General features: G+C 44.3%; 1 protein-coding gene across 1 annotated transcript in view; it reads left to right on the forward strand.

Annotated features, from left to right (window-relative positions):
• TTC6 (tetratricopeptide repeat domain 6) overlaps window positions 1-26677 on the forward strand; it is a 258723-nt gene that overhangs the window by 65458 nt on the left and 166588 nt on the right. Inside the window, exons 10-13 of the mRNA XM_030213691.1 lie at window positions 230-406; window positions 14739-14898; window positions 19720-19824; window positions 22384-22485. Coding sequence (XP_030069551.1) covers window positions 230-406; window positions 14739-14898; window positions 19720-19824; window positions 22384-22485 — 544 coding nt within the window. The remainder of the gene's footprint in view (window positions 1-229; window positions 407-14738; window positions 14899-19719; window positions 19825-22383; window positions 22486-26677) is intronic.

Here is a 26677-nt window from a genome sequence, read left to right on the forward strand (position 1 = left end):
TTTAACACAAGCTGGTTGTATTTAACTACTGTAAGGTGCCACTCCTACTATAAATAATGTGGTGATGCAAAATGACTTTGCTCTCTACTTATGTAACAGCCTTAAGCCAGGCAATATCTACATTCACCTGTAATCTGTTATTTGTTCGTTTGTGGGACTGTTGTAATCTCAAAAGCTATTATGCAAAGAAAAGTGAAGATACTGAGATTTGATTCTTTTTATTTTGCAGAGGTCCTCAGCGCCTAATAATTCATCACTTGTGCATGGCTTCTTTTAGCTATGTGTTACCATCTTCTTTCCAACTGGCATCAAGAGTGCTTCACACAGTGGACAAATATGATCATCGTGTCACATCTGAACTTCAGAACCTGGATATCAGAACCTGGAACTCAAGGGAGAGAAGCCGGTAGGAAACCTCTTACCAAAGTTTTTTTTTTTTTTACTGTTTTCATTAATTGTAGTTTATGGGATGTTTTTTTCATTATTGCATATTCATTTTTATCCTTGTCATCTATACCAGATCAATCCATACTAATGTGTTATGTCCATGTACCAGCAGATGGAGACAGAGAAAAGTAGTTCCAAGTAATTCACTTTTTAACGGTATTGTGCAGCCTGGAATATTCAGTATTTTCCCTCTCTCCAAGCGGATGATAGTTGGATTGTGTAGCTCCTTGTTGGTGTTGGTCTGGCAGCTTCTGAACCGGTTTTTTATTGGTGTCAGTTGAACAGGGAGTTACTTTAAGATGAATTTGTTTTTTTTCTCTGGGATTCCTGCTTGAGCTAGATAACACCCACTGGTTCTGGGTCCCTCATCTTCCCAGCTGGTGTGACGCTCAGTGGTGCTGGGTTGCTCTCCCCCCTCCAGCTATCCTCCTTTATTGGGTTGTGCTGGGCCGCTCTCCTCCGCCTGCATCTAAATCCTGGGTTGTTAGTATAAGGAGTGAAATGAGGCAGATGAACAGGATAAGACAGGCACTGCTCTGTGTGGGGGAAAAAAAAAGGTTGTACACTCTCAACCAGGAAGTATTTTCTTTCTGGTTAATGCCTTTCCTTCTCCAGGTTTTTCTGGGTGCTGAGGTAAGTGTTTTCTTTTTCTGCACTTGCAGAATTTTGTTCTATGGGACGTGTATTTTTGTGGCTCTTTTGTTTCAGGCTCATTTGTTCCAGTTACAGCGGCCGTGCTGATGCGGTTAGCGGAAAACTTTGGCACTAAGTGGCTCCTATGAGCATTTTTTCTTCTCCTCTTGGCTGAAGGTTGCTCAGTGCTGATTTGTCATCTTGTTGCCATTTTTTACTTTCAATGGTACTATTTTTCTCCCGCTTCTTTGCAGAATGGAATCCCGCCTTTAGGTCTGGATGGTTTGCTGAAAAATTGCCTGGTTCCAGTTTTCTTCCCAAGTTTAGTGGGCTGTGGGGACTGTTAAGGTTCTTCCGTCAAGATGAGCTGTGGTCTTGTTAGCGAGGCCTTTGTGGAGCTGTGGGCAGTAATTATTGTTTCCCTGTAACTGGTATGTTCCTGTTTGCAGCCTGTTGCCCTCTGTCCTGGCTGTGGCGCAGTGTCTCATTTCCCATATCTCTCATTTTTATGAGATGGCAATCTGTTTCTCTAGGGCATGGCTACAGACAAAGATCTCGTCTCCTGCTATAACTAGGGCTGTAGAAGGCCATTTGCTCAGAGTTTGCAGGCTTCTCTGGTTTCGGGGTTCCACATAGTCCCATTTCTTAGAGGTTCCTCTTGGGGAGGATCCATCGGTGGTGAGAACTTTCCAGCACCTGGAGTTGTCTGGACTAATCTCTCAGGTGTTGCAGGTTCTTAAACTCTTGGAGGACCAGCCTCCTATGGACAGAAAGAGTGACTCTCTTTTCAAGGGCATTCGCTGGCTGCCTCAGACCTTTCCCTATAATGATGACTTGTGAGAGATTGTAGAAGCAGAGTGGCAGTCCCCAGATGTGCCTTGCATATTTGCAGGGCCATTGCTTGGCTTTACCAGCTCCCTTTGTCTAATCAGAAGACTTTTAAATTGCCAAAAGTGGATGCTCTGGTTACTTCTGTCACCAAGAAGATAGCAATCTCAGTGGAAGATGGGGTGGTGCTTATGTACCCGCAGGATAGAGGCTCTCTTGAAGAGATCCTTTGAAGACTCAGCATTGGCATTGCAGGCTGTCATTTGTGGTGGAAATGTGACTCGAGCTTGTTTCAGGTGGCTGAGTTTGCTGAACCCTCAGGGATCAGTTTGACCCAGGCTTCTTTGGATGTCATCAATTTGGAGATGGACACTTCCTTTTTAGTGGATGCCTTGTGTGATATAGTCCATTCCTTTGCAAAGAATCTGGTTATGGCAGAGAGGCGTTTCTTGGTCTGCAACGTGGTGTTCAAGGTATGTTTGAGTCAGCTTCCCTTCAAGGGCAAGTTGCTTTTTGGGGAGGAATTGGGGAAGTTGGTTAAGAATTTGGGGGAGTCCAAAGTCCCAAGGCTTCCCGAGGGTAGGTCACAGATGTTTCCTGTTCTTCGGTTAGGGGCATCTTAAGGAACTTAGGAGGTATCGGCTGGAATAGGGGGCAACTCTTCAGTCCTTTTGTGGCGGATGGCGAGGTGGTCACATTAGTGGCCAAGGTGGGGGTGGGGGGGTGGAGGGCAGTGCCTTCCGAGCTTCACATTGAAGGTTCCCATCAGAAGCAGGTTGCAGCAGTTTTACCGAAGGTGGTCCAGATAAGGGCAGACCAGTGGGTCCTATAGGGATGTGCTGTGGAGTTTCATCATCCTCTTCAAGACACCTTTCTAGTGTCACCTTGCAAGTCTCCCATCAAGACAGTAGTGGTGCATCAGACCCTTGACAGGCTCTTGGCTCTCTATACGGTTATTCCTGTTCCCTTGGATGAGAGAGGTTCTGGGAGAATATGCCATTTAAATTGTCATGCCCAAGAAAGAGGGTTCCTTTCAACCAATTTTGGATCTCAAGCAGGTGAACTGGGCATTGCGCGTCTCCTCCTACTGTATGGAAACCCTCAAATTGCTCATTGAGGTGGTGCGAGACGTCACTGGATCTGTTGAATGCATACCTCCACATCAGCATTCACCCAGAACATCGGAGATTTCTGGGTGGCCACTACCAATTCTGGGCATTGCCTTTTGGTCTGACTACATCCCCAAGGATCTTCTCCAAGTGCTGGCAGCTCATCTCAGGAAGGATGGCATTTTAGTGCATCCTTACCTGGAGGACTGGTTGATTCGGGTGAAATCATTCAAAGAGGGTCAGGCTGTCACATCCCAGGTGATTCGCCTGCTTCACCATCTTGAATGGATAGTGAATCCCGGCAAGAGTTCTCTTTTTCCGGGTCAGTCCTTGGAGTACCTGGGGGTGCACTTTACACTTATGAGAGAAAAGTGTTTCTCCTGGAGGCAAGGATTCAGAAGATCCATTCTCAGATCTGCTGGCTTCTTGGCTGTAGCAGCCCATCAGCCTGGGAGGTGCTGCAGGTGTTTGGGTCCATGTCTGCCTCCATAGAGGTTGTTCCATGGGTTGAGAGTCCACATGTGACTTCTGTTTGCGCATTGGTCTCCTCAGTTGGATCCCCTTTCTTGCAGGATCTTGCTTCAGCGGCCAGTGCATCGCAGTCTTCAGTGGGGCTAAATAGGAACCATCTGATTCGGGACATGGCCCTGTATCCTCCAGAGTGCATTCTGGTGACTACAGATGGCAACATGTCTGGTTTAGCAGCACATTGTCAGGGTCAAGTTGCTCAGGGGTGCTGGTCAGTGGAGGAGTCCCTCTGGTCTACCATCTGGAGACGCAGGTGATTTGGCTAGTGCTGCGGGTGTTCCAATTGCTGGTGCATCACAAGGCAGTCCGGGTGTTGTTGGACAACATGACAGCAGTCATTTATGTCAATCGTCAGATGTGGGGGAGACCAAGAGCCCTCTTCTGGCACAGGAGACCGTCATTCTTATGTCCTGGGCAGAACAGCATCTCCTGTTGCATGGGCAAGCAACGAGGAAATGGATTATCTCAGTTGCCATCTTCTGGATCTGGGAGTGGTGCCTTTTGACCTTTGGCTTTCAGTCAATTGTTCGTCAATGGATCTCATGGTCACGGCAGAAAACACAAAGACTCCAAGGTTTTCAGGGAGAAGTTGTCAGAGGGTTGGATGTGTTGCCTCAGCCTTGGCCTCTTTTAGGACTGTTGTATGTTTTTCCTCTGTAGCCTCTGATAGGTTCTGTTCTCCAAAAGATTCAGGATCACTGTGGTCAGGTGGTGTTGGTAGCTCTGGACTGGCTAAGAAGTCTGTGGTACGCGGATCTGGTGCAGTTGCAAGTGGGCACTCCACTTTGGCTACCTGTGTCAGATAATCTGCTGCGTCAGGGTCCTGTGTAGATGCCAGATGCTGAATGCCAGATGTGGCTTGGTTCTCACTGAGCAAGTGAGCTTGCTGAAGAAGGGTTATTATCCAAGTGTCATTCACACTTTGTTGAGTTCTAGAAAGCAGCCCACCTCCTTAGCTTATGTTCGGGTCTGACAGATTGTCGAAGCATGGTGAGATTGTCACTCTTTGAGCCTCCTTGAGTCAAATCTTGGAGAAAGGGTTGGCCTATCTTCACTTTGGGTACATTTAGCGGGAGTTGCTTGCTTCAGAATTGATGATCACGCTGAATACAGACGTTTTGTGTTTTTTCCAGGTGGCTAAACATTTGCAGCACATCATCCCTTCCGTGGAATTTGAATTTGGTATTGTCGACCTTGGTTAAGGTGCCTTTGAGCCCTTGAAGTATGCGTCCTTAAAAGATCTCTCTCAAAAGGTGGTGTTTCTGGTGGATATCACCTTAGCTAGATGTATTTTGAAATGCAGGCTTTGTTATGTCAGGAGCCCTTCCTCATCTTTTCTCAGGAGAAGGTTTCTTTGCAGCCAGTTCTGTCTTTCCTGCCTAAGTTGGTCTCTTCTTTTCATGTCAATCAGTCTATTTCTTTGCTTTTCTTTTCACAGGAATATTCTCCTGAGTCCCTTTTTCTTCTTGATGTCTGCAGAGCTCTGTGGTATTATGTACAACGGACAGAGTAGTTTCAGAAGATGCACCAGCTCTTTGTGATATTTGGTGGCCTGTGGAAAGGGGAGGAGTTTCAGAAGATGGACCAGCTCTTTGTGCTATTTGGTGGTCCGCGGAAAGGGGAGGTGGTATCTGAGGCCTCTATAGCCCGTTGGATTAAGGAGGCAATTTCTTTAGCATATTTGCGCAGCGGCAAGCTGCCTGAGGCGTTGAAGTCTCGCTGCACAAGAGCACAGGCCTCCTCCTGATCTAAGCATTCTTTCATTCCTCTGCAGTGTATTTTCAGAGTGGCGACTTGGTCATCACTTCATTCCTTTGTGAAGCATTACCGACTGGATGTCCAGGCGAAAAAGGTTGCATATTTTGGGGCTTTGGTGTTAACCCGGGGATTTTCCCACCCTCGTTAAGTACTGCTTTGGCACTTCCCACTCATTGGGAATGATCTGGAGCAGTCAATAAAGAAGGGGAAGTTAGATCTTACCTGCTAATTTGCTTTCCTTGAGTCTCTGCAGACCATTCCTGCACTAAGCCTGGGAGGTGTTTCTGCAGATGGTGGGCATGTTTTCTATGTGGGTGGGGGAGTCCGAAGCTAAACTTTGTCCGGTCTGTTTCTTGCAATCAGTGATACCTTTTCTGGGTATCAGTAGATGGCTGTTTTCTATGTGTTTGCTGCTAACTGTCCTGTAGTTCCCAGCCGCCTCTTTAGGAACTACAAAATAAAGGACTTAGAGCAGTAGTGACAGTGGGAAAAAAAAGACTTTGAAAGCCCAATGAGTAATTCTAAATAACCTGGCTTCATCACTGTTAGAATGCTGGTCTTGATGGACCATCAGTGTGTCTGAACTTGCCACTTCTTATGCTTTTTCAGCACTTTAGAGTCTTAGAAAAGTAATTTACTGGGCAGCTGAGGAGGCCCACAGTAAAACAGGAGGAACCTTTAGTGAAAAAGTGCCACAAGGGAGAGAGAGAGAGAAAAAATGTGCATCCTGACGTATAACCCATTTGGTGACCTTACCCTGAGAGAAACCTGAGTTAGCATGTTTTTTTTTTCATAGCTTATCCTATAGGGCAATGATAGACCTAGTAATATCTTAATCTTTTTAAGGTACTATTTTCCACCTGCCCCCCCCTCCCCCCAATAAAAAGCCTCAAAGAATTTGTCCTACACAGATCAACCTTTCTTTCAGGAATTTATGTACTCACATGGAATCAGCAAACCGTGACTGACCTCAGCATTTAGCAGGTTCTACTAATACAAGGAATCAGAGCAAAGCAAACACATGTTTTGTGAGTGGGACAGTCATTTCAAATCACTAGCATTTAAAGTAAAAAGATTTGTGCTACAGCTAATTGGTTTAGTTTTACTAGGAGTATGCATATTGATTGACATTTGCTTGCTTATATTATCCACCACTTGAGGCTGCATTATTCCATTGTAAACTTTTGCAGTGGGATTAAAGATACAAAATAGCAATAACCTGAAATTTGTTTAAAGTGGAATTTCAGTGATGAATAGCATTTGGTAAGTTTGAGGCCTTCTTGTTCTGTATGTTTGACTGCTCCCTGACATTTAGGACTCATTCGTTAACCTTATAGATGCATTGACTTATGAAGCTAGGATGTGTTTTATCCTGAGCTGACATTGTAATGCAAACTGCAGGTATCGCAACTGAATAATATTAAGTAATTTATTTGATACTAAGGCCAGGTCATCTGGGCCACAGAGTACTTTTTAGCTCGCAGCGAATTTTTGCTCTTTTGCGTTTCCAGCACAATTTGAATGAGCCTTAATTTACTATTTTTGCCCATTACGTATTTTTGCCTCCCTCCTATCCTGTCTAACCATTGCCATAATAGTCCTTTGGCTTAGAGCCATAGTCCATGGTTTCCTCCAGAACCTGGTTCAAGTACATTCTTAAGCTAGCCATAGACATTTGGAGTAGTTTAACAACCACATTTAGGACATTGTGGAAGTGTTTTAAATAATATTACCATAGTAGAACTATAGGACATGAATTGAGGTTGCAGGGTGGTAGACTTAGAAGTAACATTAGGAAGTACTTTTTCCACAGATGCTTAGAATACCCTTTCACGGGAAGTAGTGGGGACAGAAACAGTGACCAAATTCAAAAACACGTGAGATAAGCACAGAGAATCCCTATATAGAAAGAGGATGGAATCAATGCTTCAAGTGGATGGGTAGACTCTACTCTCTGCTCAACAAGGACTTGGGATAGGCTGTTTTGGCTCCTAAAGGTGGATGGGTTTAGTCATGGCTGTGACTAAGAAGATGACAATCTCAGTAGAGGCGGGCTGTACCCTTCAAGATGCCCATGACAGGAAGGTGGAACAGCTCCTGAAGCAAGCCTGTGCCTCCTCTGCAGTTAGGGTGTAGGCTTTGGCCTATGGAAGCTACGTTGCTTGCACCTTGTTGCATTGGATTCAGCAACAATTGCAGTCCCTAGAGGTGAGGCATTTGGTGGCCCAGAGGTGGATGTGGCTGAGCCGCTGGGTGGCCGATGTGGTCTCAAAGGCATGCTTGTGTAAGATTCCCTTTTCTGGTCGCCTGCTATTTGGAGAGGATTTGTAGAAGCTGGTGAACGAGTTGGGTGAGGCCAAGCCTCAGCAGCTTTCAGAGAACTGTTTTCATGGTGTAACCCCCTCATTCCTCAGGCCAAACCACGTCCTTGAAGCATCAGAAGGCTTTACCCTTTTGGCAGACTCAGAGGATGAGGGATTCTGACCTTATCTTCCATGGTGCCTGGTAAGAGATCCCAAGGATGGTCATCTAGGCTTTTTGGTAGTGTGGGTGGGTGGCAGACTTTCTCTATTCCACCACTAATGAGCCTGCATCACTTCCAATTAGTGGGCGCTAGAGGCGATGCACCAGGGGTATGCCTTAGAATTTGTCGAACTTGTTTCCAACAGCTTCAAGATTTTCCCCATGCGGGTCCACAGGGGTAGGCAACATTTATATGCAGAGGGCCACATGAATGTCAGTGTTATCCCTAGCAGTCTGCACACAGAAAATTAGTAAATGTGCCATATTATTCACTGCCAACAAAACTCAATGTGATGACTAAATCAACATAAATTATTATCAGAATGGTCTGTTACCATATGCTACTGTCCTTTCCAGACAGTTGCTAATACTGTCAAACAAGTCTTCTCCTATTGTTGTATCCTTCAGTGGTTCAATTGACAACAGAACTCTGGTTAATGCCTCTCTACAAGTTTCACATTTCAGAATGGAAATTTTGCAGTCCATCATAGCTTCTGTATGGATGAATGAGTTTCTGACCTCTTTGGATCTTGCAGAGGCCTATTTCAACATTGCCATCAAGGAGTCTCACAAGTACTTCCTGCACATTTGCATTTTGGGCAAGCATTTCCAGTTTAAAGCCCTTTCCTTTGGGTTGACTTTTCCAAGGGCTTGGTTGTCATGGAAGCACATCTTAGCAAGCTGAGTATCTAGATGCACCTGTACCTGGACGATTGGCTGATTTGCATTGGGCTCAAGGGCAGCTAGTGCAGAGGTCATCCAAGTTATGCCAAGAGTTGACTCCCAAGCAGGAGCTGTACATTAGAGTTTGCTTTAGCACTAGGCTGGGGGCTGTGTTCCTTCCCAAGGAGCATATGCTCAAGCTGCAGTCCCAGAAAAGTGGGCTTTGTGCTCAAGAGAGCCCTCAAACCTGGGATGACTTACAGTTTCTGGCAGCAAGATGAGGTAATGCTATGGGCCAAGTCTGCATTAGTCCATTCCAAAGGACTGTACTGTCCTCCTAAGCCCTGTGGTCCCACGAGTTCAAGAGGTGGCTCCCCTCATTCCCCCCCCCCCCACCCCCAGATACCATGCTGGAGCCTGGCATGGTGGGATGATCTCCACTACCTGCTCAAAGATGTCTCTCTGGATCTTTGCGAGTGGATATTGGTGACTACTGATGAGAGCCCCCAGGGATGTGGAGTCTACTGCTTAGAGTGGGTTGCACAAGGTCAGTGGACTCCAGCAGTCACCCGGAGACAAGAACCATTCATTCATTTGGTGCTACAAGAATTTCTCCATCTGTTAGAGAAGAAGGTGGTCTGAATGATGTTAGATAGTACCACGGTGGTGGCTTACATCAACAGGTAAGGAAAACCCCAGAATGCAACAGTAGCCCTGTAAGCTGCTTGTATTTTCAGTTGGGCTAAGGCTCATTTTTCTGCAACATTAGTGGCCCATATGTTGGGTGCAGAGAATGTGCAGGAAAACTTCTTCAGTTAGAACGTGTTGGACCCGGAGAGCAGGAGCTGTGCCTCTTATCCTTTCAGGATTTGGTGGCGCCTTGCCTGAATTCTAAGTGTGTTTGGATTTTCAGTCAAAGGAAGGAGCCCATCTCAGCGGAGCCTCTTTTTCCTAAATTTTATAAAGAGTGCTAAAAATTGCATGTGCAAATTTGAGCACATATCCAATTTGCATGTGTTTAATTGAACAATAAGCTAATTAGCACCGATAATTGAGATCTTAAGCAATTATTGGTGCTAATTGAAATTAATTAAAATGTATGTGCATTAATTTAGGTGTGGTATCTGCATGTAAATTACACTCATGGGTCCAAAAAAGGGGGTGCGACCATGGGAGGGTCAAGGGTGGATCAAGGGCCTTTCTTTAATTTATGCGTGTTGTTATGGAATAAAGGGGATCTGCATCAAGGTTTCGTTGGTGTAAATGGTCGCACCTAAATGTAGTCACGAGTCCTGACGCTAAGTTCTATTCTATAAATGACGCCTAATTTTAAGCGCCATTTATAGAATAGCAGTAAGTGCTGCTTTTTTCCGTGTCGAATTTTTTAGATGCTATTTATAGAATGTAGTCCTTTATGTGTTTCTCCTGTGGCCTCTAATCACCTGGGTCCTCTGGAGGGCAGCTATCCACTCTTTTCTCCTCCTTCTGGTGAAATAGGTCATCTGTACTGTCTGCATATGCCCCTTGTAACTTCCACGCCCGCTCCAACCTATTCTGCTGCTTCCAAGAGCCCACATACAAAGTTGAACATTTTTTTTTTAAAGAAAAGCATGGCAGTTGGGCTGATGATTCACTGAAAACCCTGACAATACACCACTGGACTGTGTACATATGTATATAACTGTCTAAATTCTGCCTAAGCGCTGTTCTGTAAATACCCACTTAACTTGCATAGCACATATTTGCAAGGGGGCATACATATGTATGTGACTCACACATGCATATATGCAGCATTTAGGTGCTAATACTTGGAAAATAGGTGCCTATGTGTATTTATAGAGTACTCGCCTAATTATAGGTGCCCAGTTATAGAATTGGTCTCTAAGGGGACAATTCATCAACTGGGTGCCTCCGTTTAGGTACCTCAAGGATCCGCCTATTCTATATGGCATCTGGGCACACAGATTCTGTTATAGAATACTAGTGTAACCCAATGTTGACATGCCTAACATTATACGTGCCTGTGGTTACACCAGCCATAGAAGTGGAATAACTGCAGATGCATAAATGCAGAAGAGACATGCATAACATACAGTATTTTGTAAGTTTTGTGTCTAATGGGAGCACCACCATGTGTATGTCCACTTTGTCACTTATGCATGCCATTACAAAATAGTGTATTTTTAAGGATCTACAAAGGAACATTGCAAACTACCAAAGCCTACTTAAAATTCAGAAATAATGACTAGAAATATAAGTAAAAATACATTAAATTTTCTACCTATAAAACTGTGTTGAAAGAATGTCCTTTTTTTTCCCCAACATTGCAATCACATTTCAGGTTTTTCTCATGAAAATACAATTTATGTGTTACACCAGCAGATGTTGCTGCCATATAACATTCATTCATTAATGAGGCTATGTTGCTATGGGATACATGAAGCGTTGTTAACCTGTAAGCTCTATTGAACAGGGACTGTCTCTTCATGTTCAAGTATACAGTTCTGATTACGTCTAGTAGCGCTATAGAAATGATAAGTAGTAGTAAATACCAAAGTACCCATAGATTAGGTAACATTGAGGACATTCCTAGACATACTGGCAGAGTCACAAGGCCGTGGCCTGCTGTTTACATCAGTTATAAAACGTGAAAAGAAACTGCATGTTTGTCTATTCTTGTTCTGAAATATATTAAATTATATATTGTAGCAGCTGCACAGATTGTGATGCTTCAAAAATCAAGAGACATGAAGTGCTTAGGGGTCCTTTTACAAAGGCATGCTGAAAAGTGGCTTGCGGTAGTGTAGGCACGGGTTTTGGGTGCGCGCAGAATCATTTTTCAGCGCCCTTGTAAAAAAGGCGTCTTTTTTTTCCCGAAAATGGACATGCAGCAAAATCAAAATTGCTGCATGTCCATTTTGTATCTCTGACCTTACCACTAGCCATAGATCTAGTGGTAAAGAATTTATGCGGCAAGGACCTATGAGCGTCAGATGCCACTTGGTGCACATCCGAAAATAAAAATTATTTTTCAGACGCGCATTTCGGTCGCGTGCCAAAAATGAAATTACTGCAAGAGTCACGTGGTAGTCGGGTGGTAAGTCCATTTTGGCACGTGTTGGGCACGCGTAGGCAGCTATACAGCTTAGTAAAAGGGGCCCTTAGCTTCCTAATCTAACTATAGTGCAGTACAATTGCTCTGGTAATCCACTCTAATGTGCTGAAATAAAGATCAGTGAAAGACTTGTGCAGTTGGTGCCGATGCTCACCACATAAGACTTTTTTCTTATATATTTGCCCCAGTTATGTGCTGTATCAAATACGCCTAGTAGAGGAATCCAGTCATAGAGCCTAAAAAAAATGATATTTACATAGCATCCTATCAGACCAGTCCAGATCAATGGGTTGTGTTCCTCTACTAGCGGATGGAGACAAAGGAAGAAAATAGTTCTTGTGATTGTCCCTTAAGGGTATTTATGCATCATAGAATGTTCAGTATTTTCTCTGTCTCCCAAGTGGATGGATGATGGGCTAACAGCCCTGCTCCTGACCTGGTTTATAACCAGTTTCAGTTGAAATTTAACTACCCTTTAGGTATTTTTTGCTCCTGAGCCAGTTTTATACTGAGACTCGGTTGAGTCTGGGAGTGCCTCTTTGGCTTGTTCTCCTGAACCAGCTTCTCAGCTGTGTTCCAGTTGAGTTGGGGATGCCCTCCTGGGTTTATTCTCCTGACCCAGTTTAATGCCTGAGGTTCAGTTGTTGGGGTGGCTTCTTTGGCATAAACTCCTGTTTAAAAAAGAAGGCAGCTGTTCTATGGAGCTGAGGTATATCTCAGGTCTCTGAGATACCTACCACTCCTCCCCCCACCCCCTACCGGCCATTGGACCACCAAAATCTCCTGTGGAAGTCAGCCTGATTTATGTCAGTTATTTCAGCACACTGATGTTTGTGCCTCTGTTTCTTATGACGTTCTGACTGGTATCCGGCTTGACCTTTTCTCACTGAAGGGCTCACTGACAGGAACCTTTGTCTTCCTGTTTCTATAAGCAGTGAAATGTTCTGTGTGACTGTCTATAAGCAGCGAATATTTCTTTGATTCTTTTATGTGGAGGATTAGCTACTCCTGTTTATTTGACATTAAATTTTCCTCAGTGTTCTAGACTATTAAAAATTTTCCTTCCAAAATTCTTTTTCTGTTTGTCAACAGGTGTTCATTTTTTTTCAAGTGTTTCCTGGCTGTTTGATTCACAGTAAGCAAATCAAGTAAAAAAAAAAAAAAAAAATTTACCCCTTACTAGGACATGTGCTCCTGTTCATTGCTGTATGCTGCTGTTTGATTTAATTTTGTAATAATATCTCGGCTATACTTGAACAAACATTGGATGCAACAACAATCCAATCTACTTTGATAGTATCTTTAATTTTTGAACAGGACTTAAATAACATTATGAAACTTTACATCAAAAACCTAAAAACCTGTTTTGGTGGAATTAAGGTGCAGATTTTCCCAGATGTGACTAAATCAACACAGCAAAGAAGGAAAGCCTTTTTGGCATTGAACGCTAGAACTCTTGAAATAGGTGCTACATTATTTCTTGCTTACCCCTGTAAGTATATTGTCAAATTAGGACAGGTTAAATACATCTTTTATGCAGTGGATCATCTAAAATCATTTCTGAAATAACATCAAAATATATAATGGGAATATTACGCCAAACTGTTACTAGATAATTGTATACCAAAATCTTCCCTAATTCATACTTCCCCCTCGTTTTCTTCTTTTTTCTTTAATGGGGTCTAAGGAAGCAGAACTATTATGCTATATATGATTTAAAAATGTAATTTGAATGTAAAAAAAATTTCCTTAAAATATGATTATCTGATTATGTATATGTAATTATGGCTGTGTTTCAATAACAAGGATGTTCTTGTTAAAATTTAAAAGCTAATAAATTAAATATAAATATAATTTTGTATTTTCTGGTGCAGTCACCTTAATGGTTACAGTAGCTGCCAGAATAATAGATATAGACTCTAATACTTTTCTCTCTCTTTAATTTGGGTATCAATTAGGCCAAGTCTGTTCTTATATGCAGCAGTCGGTTATTAATTGCGATTAACGTTATTTAGTTTTTCCTGTATGGAGTTCCTAAGAACTAACTGTACTTATCTTCTTCAGCCAGCTGGCTATATTTTAGCATAAATAGCCAAACTTGCTTTTTTTTTTTTCCATCAGCAGTATTATTCTTAAAAAAAAAAAAACCAAGAAAAAAAGATTCCTATTTTGTTAAAGCTGTACATTACAACTCTTTGCTGTGTTTTACCAAATTTGATGGGTGCACTCTGTTTTAACATGAGTTACTCATCTTGCTTGCTGAATTCAGGATACTTGCATTAGTTCTGTTCAACTGTGGTTCACTTCCACGTATATCCCCTGATACTATAAAGGTTGCTGAAAATTGCGTGCAAAATTTAGGCGCAGTCTTGATTTGCTTGTGCAATTTAATAGGATAATGAACCAAGTAGTGCTAATAATTGGCTTTTTAACAAGCAATTGGCACCAATAAGATTTAATTGGGTCTTGTGTAAAGTTAGGTGTGGGATAAAACCTTCAATCTTCACAGTCCAGTATATAATTCAATAATGTTTAAAAAATATCAACGATTCACTTATCTGTTGTCTGTTGATGTAACAATATTTATGCAATGATGTTCCCAAATAGACCAATGAAAAATATCTTCATTCAGAATGCTTTTAGATTAAAATTATATTGAGAGAAGCCCACATTATTGCAGTTACCCTTCAGTCTTTTTTTTCAGTAGTTCATCACAAGTGTCTTTCTCTTTAGTCATTATATCTGTGTTTTTCTTTAGTCATGACTTTTTTTATGTGTGTTTTTGGCATTGATGTTCAGTGGTTTCATATGCTTAGGCCTCCTCATTTGACTGATCCTGGCCCCAATAGTGCCCTCAGGTTTTGATTTTTGTTGTTTTTAGAGTTTTCTTTCCTTTTTACATGCCATGATTATGGGTACTTCTTAAAATCATGGTGTATAGTGGTCTTGATGGAATTGATTTGAATTATTCATTTGTTTGATGATGTCAGAGAAGCATCCCAGCACCATCAAGAAGTATGCATGCTGTAGTTACACCTCTTCCTTGCTTTCTTTTTACAAATATTATATGGAAAATATTCCTGAAATCATGTCATTTCCTGCTTTTCCTGCTTGTTATTTATTCCTTATTATAGAATTCTTCATCAAGGAATTCATGTCTCAGAATTGTTGGAGCACAATTTGAAGGATGGCATTCAGGTTTTACCCCCTCAGAAACCTAAAGGTATAGCTGAATGGCAGAGCCTCGCTGAATACTGTGTTGAACGTCCACAGTTGCAGCTGCTGGGGGAAAAAGTAAGATTTCATTCTTTTTTTTTTTTAATGTTTTAAATTTCATTTTTTAAAAACTACATTACAATCATTCTTATTATTATAACCTGTATTTTGCGTAAAAAGCACATGTTCAAGTGCTGCTGAGCCCCTATAAAACTGAAAAAAGGCCTAGTAGGATTCTCCAAGCAGGGAGGATATGGGGGTGAGTGAGCACACCAGGGCCCAGGGAATACAGGATACAGTCATACAAAAAGACAAGACTTAACACACTGGGGTACATATGCTCTAAACTCTGGTGCTGTTCTGAACAGCGCCGGAGTTTTACCACCCGATCAGCGCAGCTGATCAGCTCCCTCGTGCTCAAAGCTAATGACATGCAAGTTTAAGCGCGGTCATAGCATTGAGCATGAAGGACAACTGCGGGCAGATAGTGCCTGGGCATACGCTCAAGAGCTGTGCGTTAGGCACGGCTCTTGAGTTCATACCCAGAAGGCATAGGAGAAAAGCCCTGATTTGTCATACCCCTCCACCCTCCAAAGATGTGAGGGCCTGGTGGTCCGGTGGACCACCAGGCCCTCACCGCCCTTCAGGAGGAGGGAGTAGTATTCTGTCCCTCTTCCTCCATCTTTTGAGGGGGGGGGGGATGTCCCAGCTAAGGGGTCCCGCTGGCCAGCAGGATTAAAATTGTTAAGGTTTAGGGTCTAACTGGACCACCAGGGTTATAGGGTTATAGATTTGCAGGAAATCTCCAACGATATTAACCAAAGTCTGCACATCATGCACTCATGGGCGGATGCATTCAAGCTCAAACTTAATGCAGAAAAAACCCAATGCTTAATACTCACCTCTCAACACAATACGAGCAAATTCACCACCATAAACACACCAAATCTGACACTCCCTATCTCGGACACCTAAAAATCCTTGGAGTGACTATCGATCGTCATCTAACACTTGAGAATCATACGAATAACACAAAAGATGTTCCACTCAATGTGGAAATTAAAAAGAGTAAAACAGTTCTTCCCAATGACAGTCTTCCGTAACTTGGTACAATCAAATGGTGCTCAGCCACCTAGACTACTGTAATGCACTATACGCCGGCTGAAAAGAGCAGACAATCAAGAAACTCCAAACAGCCCAGAACACCGCAGCCAGACTTATATTCGGAAAAGCAAAATATGAAAGTGCTAAACCACTACGAGCAAAGCTACACTGGCTCCCACTCAAAGAACGCATCACGTTTAAGATTTGTACACTGGTTCATAAAATCATCCATGGAGAAGCCCCAGCGTATATGTCAGACCTGATAGACTTACCGACAAGGAAAGCCAAAAGATCAGCCCGCACATTCCTCAATCTTCAACTCCCAAGCTGCAAAGGTCTAAAATACAAACTTACACATGCAGCAAACTTCACCTACTTGAGTGCCAAGCTATGGAACGCACTGCCGCACAACCTGAGAGGGATCTACGAACTAACAAACTTTCAAACATCACTGAAGACCCATCTTTTTAAAAAGGCATACCACATAGAATAACAAATATAAATGTATACATCTCTCACACCTTTACTCAGAACTATTTTTATAATTTCTGCTTGCTTTATACTTCTACTGTATCACTCAAAATCTCTTTTTAACAATAAGTAACTACTTTTATAATATCTGCTTGCTTTAAACTCTAATATGTTGTTCAATATCTCTATGTAACAATAAGTGATTACGTTCTAATCTATTACCACCAAGAACAATACATTGTAAGCCACATTGAGCCTGCAAAGAGGTGGGAAAATGTGGGATACAAATGCAATAAATAAATAAATAAAATAGTCCTTTGGAGGGATGTGTGTGTGTGGGGGGGTCCCGCTGAGCCACCAGGTTTAAATTTTATTTTGAGGGGCAATTGGGGGCCTGGAGGGGCCTGGAATCCACCGGATCACAAGGCCTCTCACATCCTTGGGGTGGGGGCCTGGAAGCATGCAAATGCATACTGAACAGGGTCTCTCCAGTCTTCCCCAATGCCCTGACAAACTCTAATGCCAGCTCTGAGCTGGCATAGGATTTGCCACGGGAGCAGCACCCTTGTTTGGCGTGCTGCCTGCTGAGCATTGGGAAGGAATGTTAATGGCCCTGTTTAGCATGCATTTGCATACTATTATCTTCAGAGCCGGCGAGATTATTATTTCATGTGCTCGCCAGCTCTAAACATTTTGTGGAAATGCGGCATTAATGGCCTCTAGCGCCTGCATTTGCTTTTGAGCATCTGCCTGTGGGGGTGGGGTCTAACTACCCTTGCGCATTTGCCAATAATGTAGCTCAGCACAAGAATTTGGACCCTAACACACATTAAGGGCCTCTTTTACTAAGGCACGCTGGCATTTTTAGCATATGCTAAACATTAGAGACATCCATAGGAATATACGGATGTCACTAATGTTTAGCGCACCCTAAATATTAGCGTGTGCTAAAAATACTAGTGCGCCTTAGTAAAAGACTCCCTAAATGAACTATGAATCATACAAATACATGCAACACAGCTCATTATTACACAAAGTAAGTAATGGAGACTTCACAAGTTGCATTATTTATTGAACGTTAACAACATCTCAACACCTTACTTTCTCCTGATAGCATTGGCTTCCTAATGTGTGAGCTGATGCTCTCAGGGTTGGTTTTAAAGAGTACAGTGAGGTATAAAAAATTGCTCCCCTTAAAAGAAAATTGTCTCCCTAGAGACCAACCATCTACCCTGATCCCTTTACAAATTGAAGACACTGTTGGGATCTCTGATCCTTAATTTGAAGTCTAGCCAACCCCCCTGCCTCATCCCCCAGTCTTCAAGTCTAACGAAGCCCCACCTTGTCAGTCACCACCTGCACCCCACTCTACTTAGGGTATACGTGGTAGGTTGTGTGGGGCAGGAGCAATCCCCAGTCATTGCGATTTCAGCAGCTTCCTCTTTACAAATGGAACCTGTAGCCTCTCAGCAGTAGTCTTGTAGTACTACCAATAGAGATCAGGTTGCCAAATAAAGAAATGCCCCTGCCCCTCATTACCTATCAATAATAGTCCGGTAGGTACTAGAGGTGGGAAAGGGGAACTTCAAGTTAAAAGATCAGTGTCTTGTGGGGCCTTCAGTTTGTAAAGGGATCGTTGGTAGCATGGAGAAAATTGTTTTGCCTTTGTACAGGAATGGAGCCAGAGTTTGACGCCTCCTGCAGACTATAACTAGGCACCCTCAAGCATCTCATCTCTCCTTCCCCTACCCCTCCTTCCCCTCTGATGCCACTACCACCACCCTACCTCTCCTAGTGAAGAAAACAACTTGGTGCAAGTTTTGCAGTTGAAGAAAGGGCAGGAGCAACAGAGGTTCTAGAGCAGCAGGTTTTGGTGCCCCCCCTCCCCCAAACATCAGCGTCACCTTATCGTGTTTACTACATGTATCATGTTGTTATCTCATTGGCATGGTCGTTTAGAATATAGTGGGCCTGAAGTGGGGCCTGCTGTCTTTGTGTTGCTGTGGCCAGTAATAAGCAATATTCCTGGCTGTAGCAACAGAAAAAATATGCAGCACATGATTCACTAACCAGCCACACTGCTTACATTTTCTTGTGGTAAAATAGCTCACAAACAGCCCATTTTTACTGTGGGTTAAAAAAGAGAGACTTGGAGGGGCATTTTCAATATGGCATCTAAGTCCAACTTTGGACGTTTTGCAAAAAACGTCTAAAATCTGAATAGAAAAAGAAGGTCATGTTCAAAAAAGAAAAACATCTTGTCTCTTTTTTTTTTTTTTGAAAATAATGTTTTGAACAAGGTTTTGTGATTTGGACATTTTGTTTTTTTGTCCACTAACCCCCCCCCCCCCCCCCCCCCAAAAAAAAAAAAAAAATTATCCAAGTGCAAAACGCACAATATCAAGCATTGGGATGTAGGAGAAGCCAGCATTTTTAGTAGACTTGTCCCCCAGACATCCCAGGAGATGGGGCACTTGCAATCCTGAAAAAAGCACTTGGACAACAAACCACTGTGTACTGTATACAGTGTCAAGCCAGCGGTTTGTTGTCCAAATGCTTTTTTCAGGATTGCAAATGGAGACTTTATCTGATGATATTTCTGGGAATATGTAGGATTTGACTTAATTCCTAAATCCTGATGCAGGCCAGTAGGGCCAAAACACAAGTCATTTCGGGTGTCCTTTACTGCTCTTGAAAAAATCTTGAAATTTGCTGAAATAAAGAAGTTTGTTGAACACCATCTGTGAGAGGTTTCCTTTTTTCTTCCACTGTTTTTGCCTGGCGCATTCCATCCAAGGAGTTTTTTTCCCTTCTGTTTGGGATCACAGGCTCCGCACTCATTTATATTACACCACATCCAGTGCTGCTGCTTTTGCCTTGCCACCCCACTTAAAAGAGTTGAACTAGGGAAGTGAGACGTCAAAGAAATAAATCTAGCTAGGTCCCTGGCCCAAAGAAGAAAGTAGTGTCACCTGCTGTTTGAGCAGGGACTGTCTTTTTTGTGTATGGTGTACAGCGCTGTGTATGCCTTGTAGCGCTATAGAAATGATAAGTAGTAGTAGTGGTGCATTTGGAGAGGCCATTGTCCACATGCCTCCCTAAAGCGACCATGAGTAGAGAATAATAGGAATCCATAGCAGATAGCAAAGCAACATTGTTTCTCGTTTTGAAGGGCAGTCGTAGCCAACATTAGTATAGCTTATGCTCTTTTATACATTCCACTAAGAATTTATAAAATTATCTGTACAGTATGTATTATGGATAGTTATAGGTATGTTTGTTAAGACTGCAAAGTTTCTTATTCAGAACAAATTTATTTCAAAGGTTCCTCTTCAAGCAAGAGCTCTAAAAATGTTCTGGACTCCAGCTCCTCCAAAATTCTATGCACCGCTGTCACTTGTAAAAGAAGCCTTATTTCCAGAGTACAAGGTAAATATTTGTTGTTGCTACTTTTGCTTATACATTGTAAACCTTCAAAAGACATCCAGGCACTCATCATGATGGTATAGGTTTTTATTCCATGTTTATAATTAAAATACAATGTAAGTAGAATTGTATCATGAGTCAGAATAATGGTTTCCTGCTGTAGATGAAAATGCCAGTATTATAATAATTGTCAAAGTGAGGTGCTTACTGGTGAAACTCAATTTATTTTTATCTTAATGTTATTTTGTGTTATCAAAAAATAAAATAGTGAGGCAAATTATTTCTTTGAAGAATGGCAAATCATATTACTGGTCAATACAGTGGATCTTAAATTCTACATGCATATTTTATAAAATGTATGTAAAGTACATTCTGACAATTATTCCTGCTCTTAAGGAAGCATAATGGGCCAAATTCTATAAATGGCTCCTTAAAAATCGGCATTGTAAAACCATGCACTTAGCACAATTCTATAAACTATGTCTACATTTAGGCCACCTAAAACCAGGCCTAAATACTGTTGCCCAACTTGGGCGCAGATCGGGTGTATTCCATAATAATGCACATAGTTGTTTGAAATGCCCATAAACCGCCCATTCCACACTCATGGCTCTTTTTTGGCTGCATACATTGGAATTTACACACCACATTGTACAATATGCCTAAAAAGTTGTGCACATAAATTCTAATTAAAGCCAATTAGTGCTGCTAATTGGTTGTTAAGTATCAGTGCTGATTGACTTGTTAATCACGTTGTGTGCACAAAACTACTGTGCACAACTTAAGGCACCCTTTATAGAATTTGCGGGAATGTCTGCACCTGTAATCTAGGCATGACTTCTGCAGAATTTGTGCTAATATTTTATAAAGACACATAGGTGCCTATGTATTTTTTTTAAAATATGGGCTAAATTAGGGACAATTCTGCCCTGATATTTCACAGTACTATCCAATAGTACCATTGAATGTCTTTGCAGACCACCTCGACACTATCCGAATGGTACTGAGACAGAGTGAAGACGTAGCCAGAAGTTATCTGGTTAGCGACGACATTCAGTTTGCTATTCAGATAACTAGATAAAGTTAGGACAGCCTTTTTGCTGTATATTGCTGCTATCCAGATAGTGGCGCCAGTCACCATTGAATCTAGTTGTCTAATGCTGGCTATTTTAAGAAAATGACAACCATTGAGGTTGAATTATAGGGGTATGATATGTTCAACTATGCCAAACTTATTCATGTTTTTTTAGGTGAGAGATTTAAACATATACCTCCTGATATTCAGAGCGATTTAAATGGGCAGAAAAAACTCCGTGATGCTAACTGCCGATATGTTTATTTATTAAAATCTTGACATACCGCCTGGACTGGTGATCAGATCACATCAGTTTACAGTCTAAAAAAATTAATTAATAATGGAAAAGAACTACAGTGTTAAAAAGAAAGCAAAAACACTCATCCAAGAACAAAGACAAAATGCATTCAGTGGCACTAAACTGAGCAGTGCTGCTGAATATCATCTCTGTCCACCCATGTCAAAAGTGGGCAGGTTGTGGCGGCATTGGGGAGGTGCTGACGGTTAGGTGGGTGCTGGCAATATTCAGTGCAGAAGTAGTATATCTAGGCCGGCCAAGTACCTATACTAGTACTGCGAGAGATTGTAGCAGCCATGTTCTCTTAGCAGCCACAAGGTCCTTCGCTTCTGCTCCCATCGATCCCACTGGATTACCAGGGATATCAGGTAGGCCCAAGGGGCCTACTGAGATGGGAGGGGTCGAGGGGGGTCGTTCCGGGGAGTAGTGAGAGGGGGTTTGTGACTCACGGGCCTGGGGAAGGGGAAGAAAGGGGAATTTTCTTTTGAAGGTGGAGGGGAATCAAGGAGCTACAAAAAAAAAAAAGTTATGTGGGTCCTGACCAATATTCAGTCAGGGCCCACATATGTCTTATGAAGGCCCCAGCTGATTATCGGCATAAGCTCCAATGGCCAGGGCCTTTTTTAGTTAGCCAGTGCCCAGGCTGAATATTGGGGCCGGCCTTGCCCAGTGTCGGTACCCAGGCTGAATATTGGGGGCTAATATAGCTGGCCACAGTAAGTGTTTAAAAAAAACGCTGACCTGTACCGGCTGAATATCAGCCGGATAATATATATGTGTTGCAGCTGAATATCACAGCTTACATATTAAGATTGTTTGTATAGGCTGTGCCGACTGTTGAAATGCTCTGAGTCTGACCCCCTTTTTTCTAATGTAATTCTAAATCTATAGTGGATTATGTATCCTGAATTACAGCACTGCTGAATTTTCCAAAAATAAAAGTATTTGCCTGTATAAGAGCTTTTGAATATTGGCCCAAATAAATTTGTCCATAGGCTAATAAGATAGCATTATAGTTATGTCACCCTTTGGAAGTAAGCATAAACTTTGGACAAATACCTTAAGATGGTATCTGCTTTGGCGTTTATCAAACTGGGATAGGGTTATTACATTATGTTTTAATATTAAGTCATTGAGTATTTCCTTTTTGTTTTGTTAATGAAAATCATTTTATTTTGTTAATATTTAGAGCAGCTCTGTTGATCCTGGTGTGTACGAAGTATTCCTCTCTAGTCTGGGGGAAGATACCTTGGAGGATGAACTGATGTATCTAAATGAAGTAGATATTGTGGTATGTATCACATCAATAAAGCATATAATTAGGCACATGAAGAGCAATGCTATAACAATGCACATGCATTTATATGCCTGTGGAATTCATAAATGTACAGAATACTAGCACTTATATGTGAAAGTGCATACTTACCCATGAACGGAAAAAGAGGGTGTTTTGTGGGGCTGGTGGAAGATGGCAAAGTGGTAACAGGTAAATAATATATCTAATTTTAAATGGACAAGCATCTGTTTAACGTCGGGTGAATTTTCAACAGAGCAACTTCTACAGAGAGAACTACTGTATTTTAAATGGATTTTTTTCTCCATGAAAGTGCCAGCAGATTGCCTAAGTACTATTCTGTAATGGCAAGCATAAATGGCATACTATGTAATTGGAAGGAGGGTGTACATGTGGGCAGAGAAAGTGTTGTTCCATATCATTATGCTGATCAATCCATAAACTGGTGGGTTGTGTCCATCTACCAGCAGGTGGAGATAGAGAGCAATCCTTTTGCCTCCCTATATGTGGTCATGTGCTGCCGGAAACTCCTCAGTATGTTCTCTATCTCAGCAGGTGGTGGTCACACACAGCAGCAGCTCTGGATAGGCCTCCAAGCCTAATTTTTAGGTTTTGTTGAGTGCCTGGGGTTGAGGGCTCTTCTTGAGCAAGTGCAAACCTGGTGGTGCCAGGTCCCTCCTTTTCTCCCCCCTCCCGCTGGCTCCGTTAAAAAAAAAAAAATTTTGGACATCCTTAAGGGCGTTTATTTCGACGTTTATTTAAACGTTTATTGCAGCTACTCACTGGGACACCAGGTCGTTACAGCTCGGAGCGGAAAGCAGGTAATTTTACCTTTTTGTAGCAGGCAGGGGGTTCCCCGATTGATCTCCACATGGCTGATGTCGTCGGAGGGCGAGGGCGCAAAGAATCGCTCCCCGGACCGCGTGTGCGCGTCTAGCAGGGATGTGGGGGTTTTAAAGTCTGATTCGCCCTTGTTGGGTGTCAGTTTGGAGGCCGGTCAGTGTCCCGGTTCTTCCTCTGGTGCGGCGGTTTTTCCCGCCATAAACGCCCATCCCCCGCTGCTCGCCTCCGCCATCTTGGCCGGCCACGCTGCTCGGACGGCTTCTTCTTGGGCCGCCCTTGAGGTGGGAGACGTTAATGCCATGGCGCCCTTCATTTGGGCGACGGCAGAAAAGCGGCTAAAGTTAAGCGCCGTTCTTCCCGCGCGGCTCCTTCACGGAGTGTCGCGCCGGACGCCATCTTGGATGCGCAGCATGTTTCTCCCCTGCTCTTGCAAGCGCCGGTTGAGGGTGCGTCTAGGGCTGTAGCCCAGGCTGCTGAAGTGCACAGTCTGGGGGGTTTCTCCCCTGAGTTTATTTTGCTGCTGCATCAGGCCTTTCTTATGCAAAACACTGCCCCTTCTCCCTTGTCCGATAAAGGGGTTGAGGCCCCCGGAAGTAAACGCCCTCGGGTGGATTCCCAGGCCTTAGAGGACTCTGTTTCCTCCGATGTAGATGAGGGCAGCGTATCTGAGTTCTCCCAACGGTCCTTTGGGGATTCCTTGGAGGAGACGGATTCCCGCTCGGATGGAGCGGATGACCCCTCTGCAGCACGGATCTTTCGCTCAGAGGATTTGCCCAACCTGTTAGTGCAGGCCATGAGCATTTTGAAGATTTCCTCTCCAGAGGACATCTCTCCCTCAGCCCCTGTTGGCTCCGCCATTATGCTGGGGACGAAGCGCCCGCCTAGAACCTTCCACGTGCATGATGCCATGCACACCTTAATTTCGGCTCAATGGGATGTCCCGGAAGCAAGCCTTAAAGTGGCTAGGGCTATGTCCCGCCTCTATCCTTTGCCTGAAAGTGAACGGGAGACCTTTCTTTGGCCTACCGTGGATTCTTTAATCACTGCGGTGACTAAGAAAACGGCGTTGCCGGTGGAATGTGGCACGGCCCTAAAGGACGCCCAAGACAGAAGATTGGAGGCGGCCTTAAGGTTGTCCTTCGAGGCGGCTGCCTTAAGTTTGCAGGCCTCAGTTTGCGGCTCCTAAGTGGCCAGGGCGTGCCTGACGATTGTGCAGCGGGCTTCCCCCTCGGATCCTTCCTTGAGGGCTGACTGGCCGGCCCTGGAATCGGGCCTGGCTTATTTGGCAGACTTACCGTATGATGTCTTGAGAGCCTCGGCTAAAGGTATGGCTCAGACAGTCTCTGCGCGGCGGTGGCTTTGGCTGAAGCATTGGTCTGCTGACCACGCATCTAAGTCCCGCCTGGCTAAGTTGCCTTTTAAAGGCAAGCTGCTCTTTGGGGTCGAGCTGGACAAAATTGTGACCGATCTCGGCACATCTAAGGGCAAGAGGTTACCAGAGGTCAGGGCTCGGGCCAGTGGTGCTCGCCCTGGTAACTCCAGAGGACGGTTTCAGGAAGCCCGTCGGTACTGCCCGGGCAAGTCGTGCTCCTCTGCCCCCTCTTCCTTCAAAAGGAACTTCTCCCCCAAGCAGCATTCCTTTCGCAGAGACCGCCGTCCCGGAGGTGCGCCCTCCGGTCCTCCCCCAGGGTCTCGTACCCAATGACGGGGCCCTGGTCCATGGCCCAGTGCAGATTGGAGGACGCCTGTCCTCGTTTCTGGGCGAGTGGACCAGGGTAACTTCAGACGCTTGGGTTCTGGAAGTCATCAGAGACGGCTACAAGCTAGAGTTCTGCCGACCCTTAAGAGACGGGTTTGTACTCTCTCCCTGCAAGTCTCCGGTCAAGCTGTGGCAGTGCAGCAGACCTTGGACAACCTGATACGCCTGGGTGCGGTCGTTCCGGTGCCAGAAAATCAGATTGGCAAGGGACGTTACTCCATTTACTTTGTGGTACCAAAGAAAGGAGGTTCTGTCCGGCCTATCCTCGACCTCAAAGGGGTCAATCGGGCCTTGAAAGTGCGGCACTTTCGCATGGAGACTCTCCGCTCTGTTATAGCGGCAGTGAAGGCAGGGGAGTTTTTGGCTTCCTTGGACATCAAGGAAGCGTACCTGCATATTCCCATCTGGCCTCCTCATCAACGCTTTCTGCGTTTTGCAGTCCTGGGCCGACACTTCCAGTTCAGAGCCCTCCCTTTCGGGTTGGCTACTGCTCCGCGGACCTTCTCCAAAGTAATGGTGGTCATCGCGGCCTTCCTGCGAAAGGAAGGAGTACAAGTCCATCCTTATCTGGACGACTGGTTGATCCGAGCCCCCTCTTATGCAGAGTGCGGCAAAGCTGTGGACCGGGTGATTGCTCTTTTGAGCTCCCTGGGGTGGATCATCAACTGGGAGAAGAGCCAGCTGTGCCCGACTCAGTCCCTGGAGTATCTGGGAGTTCGATTCGACACCCAAGTGGGCAGAGTGTTCCTGCCGGACAATCGGATTGTCAAACTTCAGGCTCAGGTGGACCAGTTCCTAGTAGCCTCTCCTCTTCGGGCTGGGGACTATGTGCAGCTGTTGGGCTCTATGACGGCCACGATGGAAGTAGTGCCCTGGACCAGGGCTCATATGAGACCACTACAACACTCTCTGCTGCAGCGCTGGACTCCGGTGTCGGAGGATTATGCTGTGCGCCTTCCCTTGGACCCAGCAGTGCGCAAGGCGCTGAGCTGGTGGCTGCAGACAGACAAGTTGTCTGCAGGAATGCCTCTGGTGACCCCAGAGTGGATTGTCGTCACGACGGACGCCTCTTTGTCGGGCTGGGGAGCCCACTGCTTGGGAAGGACAGCGCAGAGGCTCTGGTCTCCTGCAGAGGCAAAGTGGTCTATCAACCTCCTGGAACTCAGAGCCATTCGGTTGGCGCTTTTGGAGTTCATCCCGGTACTGGCGTTGAAGCCAGTACGGGTCCTGTCGGACAATGCCACGGCTGTGGCCTATGTCAACCGCCAGGGAGGTACCAAGAGCGCCCCTCTAGCCAAGGAGGCCATGAATCTATGCCAGTGGGCGGAAGCTCCCGGAGAGTGGCAGCTATCTGCTCAAGGGTTCTTGGACATCACGAAGCGCTGGGGCCAGCCGAGCCTAGATCTGATGGCGTCATCGGCCAATTGCCAAGTGCCGCGCTTTTTCAGCAGAGGACGGGACCCTCGATCCCTGGGAGTAGATGCTCTTCTCCAACAGTGGCCGACACAGGAGCTTCTCTATGTGTTCCCGCCCTGGCCCATGTTGGGCAGGGTGCTGGACCGGGTGGCAAAGCATCCGGGCCGGATA

This window comes from Microcaecilia unicolor, chromosome 9 (assembly GCF_901765095.1).
Source record: "Microcaecilia unicolor chromosome 9, aMicUni1.1, whole genome shotgun sequence".
NCBI classification, from domain to species: Eukaryota; Metazoa; Chordata; class Amphibia; order Gymnophiona; family Siphonopidae; genus Microcaecilia; species Microcaecilia unicolor.